Below are 7,288 nucleotides of genomic sequence, written 5' to 3' on the forward strand. Positions count from 1 at the left end.
GCAAAATATCTTCACCGCTGCCTGTCGCCACGGCCATGACAGCCGGCCTGCACGCTGACCGAATATGAGCATCTGCGCAGGTTTTTCCGCACAAACATGGATACGGCCGTAGGTAAAACAAAACCTATCAAAAGAGCAGCGATTTTCATATCTTACGATCACCACAGATGATTTATTTCCCGCAGCTTTTGGATTCTCTCTCAGAATTTGACATTCTCGAAACGTACGGCCGGTAAATATGCGATAAGATGTTAAAGGTCTGTTTTTTTATTTTGAAATTCAGGTTGGTCGAGTTACCAGAAACACACAATTATTTTTTTTGGGCTTTAGCCATGTTGCAACTTAAATGAGAAGAAATAAAACCTAACATTAAGAGCATGTTTGAGTAATCCTTTTACTCCTGCAATCAAGGTTTCCCCGACCCCCCCAGACACGCCCACTGCTCTGTACACTCACATCATTCTCTTATGTATTTTAGTAGATTTTAGCATTTTTAGATTAGTCGACAAGACTAACTTGTAGGTTGAATTTGTTTTAAATTAGGGATGTAACAATAACCAAAATACCGTCTCATCAAAAGACTCAACGCCACCGTGGGCTACATTCATTGGTGTGTTGTAGCAGCAGCTAAAGTAACATTAGGGACTACAAAGACCTTGATACTTTGCAATACATTTTTAAAAAGGACAAAGTAACATTTCTAAAATTCTGTTTGCCTCTCCACAATATCGCAATGAATATTGTACTGTAAATCCCCACTTAAAATAAATCAACCAAAAAAGGTTTAAATATGTTGACCGAAGGTTTCTCAATAAAGAATATTTAAAGGCGCAATGGACGATTTTTCGGCGATTTGAGAACTCAATCCGCACGGGTGATACAACACACACGTGCGTTTGTTTATTAGCGCGACGGATTGCATCGCATCTCTCGTCTCGTAGATTTCAGTCTTCTTCTAAGTCAGCTCGAACAGTCTATCGGCCCAGGCTTAAAAGGTTCCTCTTTGAAATCGCTTATGGTCAGACTAGTTAGGAACAGAAAGATAAACCCACAGCTTCAGCTACGCTGCCCTAGGAGTAACTGTGCTGGGGGAAGTATGACTTGAGCACTATCCTCTTCTTCTTCTGACTACTTATGCTATCAAACAATATTTATTTTTTGATTCCACTTGCAAACTGTTCACCGCCTTCTTTTCTTTCTCTCACTCCTGAGGACCTGTGGACCCAGATGCCCCTCCCCTGGTGAAGTGGTCCCTGCCCTGTGTGGACGGTCCCTCATCTGCCTGAAGAGTGGGTCCAGCTCGACTCCGACGGTCCCTCATCTGCCTGAAGAGTGGGTCCAGTTCGCCTCAGTCGGTCCCTCTTCTGCCTGAAGAGTGGGTCCAGTTCGCCTCAGTCGGTCCCTCATTTGCCTGAAGAGTGGGTCCAGCTCGCCTCAGTCGGTCCTTCATCTGCCTGAAGAGTGGGTCCAGCTCGCCTCAGTCGGTCCCTCATCTGCCTGAAGAGTGGGTCCAGCTCGCCTCAGTCGGTCCCTCATCTGCCTGAAGAGTGGGTCCAGTTCGCCTCAGTCGGTCCCTCATCTGCTTGAAGAGTGGGTCCAGTTCGACTCAGACGGTCCCTCATCTGCCTGAAGAGTGGGTCCAGCTCCAGTCTCCTTGTGTCCGTCTGTCCGTCTGTGAGAGTCGGATCTCTCCTTCACTGGAACTCCTCCAGGTTTCTACGCTTTTTTCCCAAAGAGGTTTTTTTTGTAGTTTTTCCTGGCCGAGAAGGAGAGTCTAAGGACAGAGGACCCTGGGACATCGTCCCTCGCCACCACAGACATTGTCTGACTTCATCGCCACCACAGACATTGTTGATTCATTTCTCCCTGTGGCCCTCAGAGGCAACTGTTGTTGTGATTTTGGGCCTTACAAAAATAAATTGATTTGATTTGATCTCCGTCTTCATTTTGTCCCGTACACTGAGGGAACTATATTATGATAGATCAATGCGCTTAGACACGCGGAAACGTGCTGGTTGGGGGGACGAGCCCGCTCGCGGCTGCAGGTGAGCAGTAGGTGCGTTTTATGATTGATACGTGGCAGGACTAATCGGCAGTCCACGCCACGAGGAAATAAGACTCAGATTTGGGTCAAAAAAATCGTCCATTCAACCTTTAAGAATACAGTGTACTATTGATGACAATCTGAAATTGTACCTAATTTTTGGGACATTTTCATTTTGTTATAAAAAAGGCCTTCCATCATGAAAGATGATTTTGCTGTCTATGAACCACAGCTTCTCAAAGAGGGTTGTTCAAGCCAAACACGTGTTCACCATCTTGAGCTCTGTTATGAAATGTTTCTTCACGTAGGATTCAGCAGCATTCAGCATTTTAAAGCTGTTTTAGTACAAATGGGGAAAAGATTAACAATTATCTGCTCTCTAGTGATCTTTGCTCTAGTGATATTGTCCATGGTCCCAACATGGTCCAGCAGAGCACTTTGATGATGAAGTTTACAGTGATGTAGCCTAAAGGGAAAGAAGAAATCAGTTTTTTTAATGTAAAAAGAGCCATGAGCCTGTGAAAACTTTCCCGTCTTATTTTGCCGAGAAGGATTTTTGAAACTGCAGTTACTAAAAAGCTGCGTATGGAAAGTGAAAGTGCAAAGCTCATCATGGTTTTGTTTGTAAGTGGCACAACACATAAGTGGTGTTCTGCACATGTTCCTTCCTCAAACTGTCCAAACTGCTCAGAGGATGAAAGCTCCTGTCTCCACCATGTTTGCTCCAGACGCACGGCTGCACGACACGGACGTGAACGCCACAAGTATTTATTCAACCCACGCCGTTCATTGATGAGCACAAGCACATTAGTGCCTACAATTACCATGGAAACTCTTGCTCCGATAAATTAGAGATATTTGGTCAAACTTCATATGATCAAAAAGCCTTCGTTCTAATAAATTATGAATATAAAAAATTGATTTATTACAATTTGACACAAAGTCAATATGATCGGTCAGATTTTGGTATAAGTGATCGGCCTCAAATATCCTGATTAACAGCAACTCTATTTTATCATATTGTATTAAACCCAACAGTTTGTCCATCTGAGTCACACAAAACCGATGGGATCTCTGCCAAGGACAAAGTCTTTGTGGTGTGACTCAAAAGGACACATCTCTGAAGGGAGCTCCTGCTCCAAAAGAAGACACCAATCTCTGCCAAATCAATCATCCCACATTATTGACACATTACAAAAACAGCAAGAAAGAATAAACAAGAAATCATGGAATATCTTGATGCCAACTGAAATAAATGTATGTTAAAAGCTGTGACTTTTCTGGAGTAGGATCTGGTATAAAGAAGCCATTTTTTATGAAGGGCCAAAGTACACTGGAAAGTACTGGGCAACTTCACTCCACTCATCGAATTCTCCATAAATACTTTCACATGACACAAACGACACAACAACCTGGAATCACTCCGAGGCTAAAGCCGCCTCACCTTCACACAGCTCCATATTCCACTCTCCTTTAGTCTTTTGGTTGTGTTACTTATGTTTCTCTCACACATGTGTGAAGTCCGTCCACAGAAACCATCGGGAGGATTCAGGTTGTTGATTGTAGCTAATTTGGCAAAGTTTATTTAGTGTAAAAGTGCAGTTAATCCAAACTGCAAGGATGCATAGGATTTAACTAGAGCATTTCAGGTCAGCGGTGAAGGGCTGTGGGATACACACGGATATTTAGTCATACTTTTGTGGCTAAAGAGCCTTAAGATATTTTAGGCAACGCAATGACATCTCCATGGAGACCGAGCAGGTGACGGACCGCAGCAAAAAACCTTATAGTGCACCTTTAAGTTAAGCAACAGTTCACGTGAAACATTCAGATGAGCATGAATAACCCGGTCAGAGAGTGAGCGCGTGTGCTCCAGCTGTATGATGCTTTAGCGCTAAAGCCTCACGTCCCCGCCCCTCACTCACATCCAGACTTCCAAATAATAAAAGAAATGGGGATCCCTCATACGTAGTAGAGCCAATCCCCCAGAGCAGAGCAGAGCAGACTGCACGGCACAAGTGTTACCGACACCGCAGTGACACATTTCCCCGGAGCAATGTCGCATTTGTGCGCGAAAGCTGTGGGCGTTGACCGCTGTCAGTGTTTATAAACACGGCCAGAGCCAGCGGTCCCGTTAGCCACAGTTAGCCTCAGTTAGCCACAGTTAGCCACAGTTAGCCACAGTTAGCCTCAGTTAGCCACACCGCGGGCTAACGCTAGCATACTACGGCTTCTTTCAGCAAGTGCACGGTTGACGCCAGCGCATCCCTGCGTGCACCAAACCGCTCCAGAGCACAGTCACAAGTGTGTCTGTGCGTGAGAAGACAAAAGTAACGCATTCACCTTCCAAGAGCCGAGAGATGAGGCTGTCCACGTTCAGTTCACCCTCCGCCATCTTCACACTGCTGTAGCACCGAGCAGAGTGGGACTGTTCCACTGTGAGGCAGCAGAGGGCGCTGTTGTTCACAGAGCAGAGCAGCGTCCCAAACAGTGGCAACGTCACAACCTTTATGTGATGAGAGGATGTAGCTTCTTTTTTTAGAATAAGTAGAAGTCTAAAGTCTCAAAAATAAATTCTAAAGATGTTGTTGTTGTTGTTGTTGTTGTTGTTGTTGTTTTATAGCGGTTGGTATCCAAGTGTTACATTACCGCCAGACTTTATTCCTTAGACTTTATTCCAGCTGGCCTTCTCCCACGCCAGACTGTATTCTTCAGACTTTACCCTATAGACTCCATTCTTCAGTTCTTCTTCTACTACTTTGGTGTTTCAAAGCTCACAAGTTCAAAGCACAGGAGTTCCAAGCCCACGAATCTAAAGAACAAAGTTCAATGTCTAACGTCCAACGTCTAGAGGAGCTGAAGAAGTCTAAAGAGTGAAGTCTAACGAATCAATTCTAAAGAATAAAGTATAAACTTAAAGAATAAAGTCTAAAGAAGTTGGTATTCCTTAGACTTTATTCCAGCTGGCCTGTGGTGGTAATGTAACACTTGGATAACATAGCTAAAGGCGCTAAATGGGAGTCGGAGTGATGGGGGTCTGCTTGTGGGGAGTCAGAGTGATCAGAGTGACGAGATGGGGGTGGGGGTGGTCTCCTGTCCTCGCCCAGTCTCGTAGACGCACGGCTTCCAAGCAGCGACATCAGTGGAAATATTAAAGCCTATAGAATGAAGCCTAAAGAATAAAGCTGTACGGTGGAAGCACCGAACGTCAAAGAAGGAGAGGAAGATGAAGAAGAGTCTCCCTGGAATAAATGTTGTTGTTGTTGTTGTTGTTTTATGGCGGTTGGCATCCAAGTGTTGCATTACCGCCAGACTTTATTCCTCAGACTTTGTCGTAGTCCTCAGACTCTGTCGTAGTCCGTAAAAGAACTCCTTCCATTGCTTTGGTGTTACAAAGCCCATGAGGTCATGATATGTCTTTGTGACCGGCTTTATTCCAGGGAGACTCTTCTTCATCTTCCTCTCCTTCTTTGACGTTCGGTGCTTCCACCGTACAGCTTTATTCTTTAGGCTTCATTCTATAGGCTTTAATATGTCCACTGATGTCGCTGCTTGGTAGCCGTGCGTCTACGAGACTGGGCGAGGACAGGAGACCACCCCCACCCCCATCTCGTCACTCTGATCACTCTGACTCCCCAAAAGCAGACCCCCATCACTCCGACTCCCATTTAGCGCCTTTAGCCTGTTTTCTATATCTGCCCAATCAAGCTCCTTTGTTCCAAGGAATCTCCCTGCAGCTTTAGCAATAATCCTGATCCTTTCAGTTCTGCTTTGAGTCTGAGCAGCACAGTTTACAACATCCACCATAAAGAGTACAAAATCCTCTCTATCCACAACCAGGGTATTCTCATTCATTCTGGAACCTGCACACTTGGGACCTCCACTCTTGAAACCTTCACACTTCTTGGGAGCCACGCTGGCCTCTCTCATTTCGCCCTGGCTGGGAGCAGCGCTGGCTCCTCTCTCTGTATTTACTCTAAACTCGTTACTTGAAACTTTCTTGACTGCATCTGCATAGGATATACCCTGAGAGACCTTGATGAAGAAGAGTCTCCCTGGAATAAAGCCGGTCGGTCTCTGAAACAACAACAACTATTCTAGTCACAAAAACACATCATGACCTCATGGGCTTTGTAACACCAAAGCAATGGAAGGAGTTCTTTTACGGACTACGACAGAGTCTGAGGACTACGACAAAGTCTGAGGAATAAAGTCTGGCGGTAATGCAACAATTGGATGCCAACCGCCATAAAACAACAACAACAACAACATAAAACACCAACAACAACAACAACATAAAACACCAAAGAATAAGAAAAAGCTACTTTTTGTGTGTATGAATAACGCTGGTAATATCTTCAGTGAAAAAATAATGTGAATGCATTAATAACACAAAATAAACTAATTTGACACAAAACCATCCATTTTAATTTGTAAAGTCGTTAATAGTTGTATTTTTTTCTCAACATACATTTGTAATTGTTCACTACTCTATAATAGTTATCACATAATGTTATTGTCTCATAATATAGTGAACTTGGAATGAAACAATGAAATCACATCTGTTTTGTAGCATATTCAGACAATTCCACACTTTACTGCATGATTTATCAGTAGAACAACATCATCTAAAACACAATTTAAAATATGATAATATATATATATATATATATATATATATATATATTGTCTTCAATATATATTGATGACACACAAACAAATAACTTACAGTATTGAAGAAGTCATCATTATCACACCAATACAAAGCTGTTAAACCAGCTTTAACTATATAAGCGTACATATTACTTTGTAATACAATTAGTATTAGTAATAGTAATAGTAATCTATTACAACTGTCTTTATGAGGGACATTTTTTTTCAGGTTCTTAGTATTAAATAATATAAAGAGATTCATCATTTTACATTTTGTTCTTTGCAAACTACAATTTGGATAAAAAATGGCTTAGTAATAGAAGAGGTCCAGAAGAGGTCCAGAAGAGGTCCAGAAGAGGTCCAGAAGAGGTCCAGAAGAGGTCCATTGACTTCCTGATCAAAACAGCAGAACCGATAAGGCTCTGAAATGACTCTGAAATGAAACATCTCTTCATAGTGGCATTTCACCGTAACAAGCAGTCATATACATGTTTTTATTTTTGAACCCTACATGTATCAGACATAATCGTTTTTTGTCGTTTTTTATGCTCATTAAAGTTGATTTTGCATAATAATATAATAATAATGTCC

The 7,288-nt window shown here is 42.8% G+C and overlaps 1 protein-coding gene across 1 annotated transcript in view; it reads right to left on the reverse strand.

Moving 5' to 3' along the window:
• LOC140370204 (serine/threonine-protein phosphatase PP1-beta catalytic subunit) overlaps positions 1 to 4,504 on the reverse strand; it is a 29,888-nt gene extending 25,384 nt beyond the window's left edge. Inside the window, exon 1 of the mRNA XM_072457246.1 lies at positions 4,388 to 4,504. Coding sequence (XP_072313347.1) covers positions 4,388 to 4,439 — 52 coding nt within the window. The 5' untranslated portion in view covers positions 4,440 to 4,504. The remainder of the gene's footprint in view (positions 1 to 4,387) is intronic.
• Between the last annotated feature and the right edge of the window lie 2,784 nt (positions 4,505 to 7,288).

Source organism: Eucyclogobius newberryi, unplaced genomic scaffold, assembly GCF_026437365.1.
Source record: "Eucyclogobius newberryi isolate DKJ021-1_F unplaced genomic scaffold, fEucNew1.0.hap1 SCAF_21, whole genome shotgun sequence".
Lineage (NCBI taxonomy): Eukaryota > Metazoa > Chordata > Actinopteri > Gobiiformes > Gobiidae > Eucyclogobius > Eucyclogobius newberryi.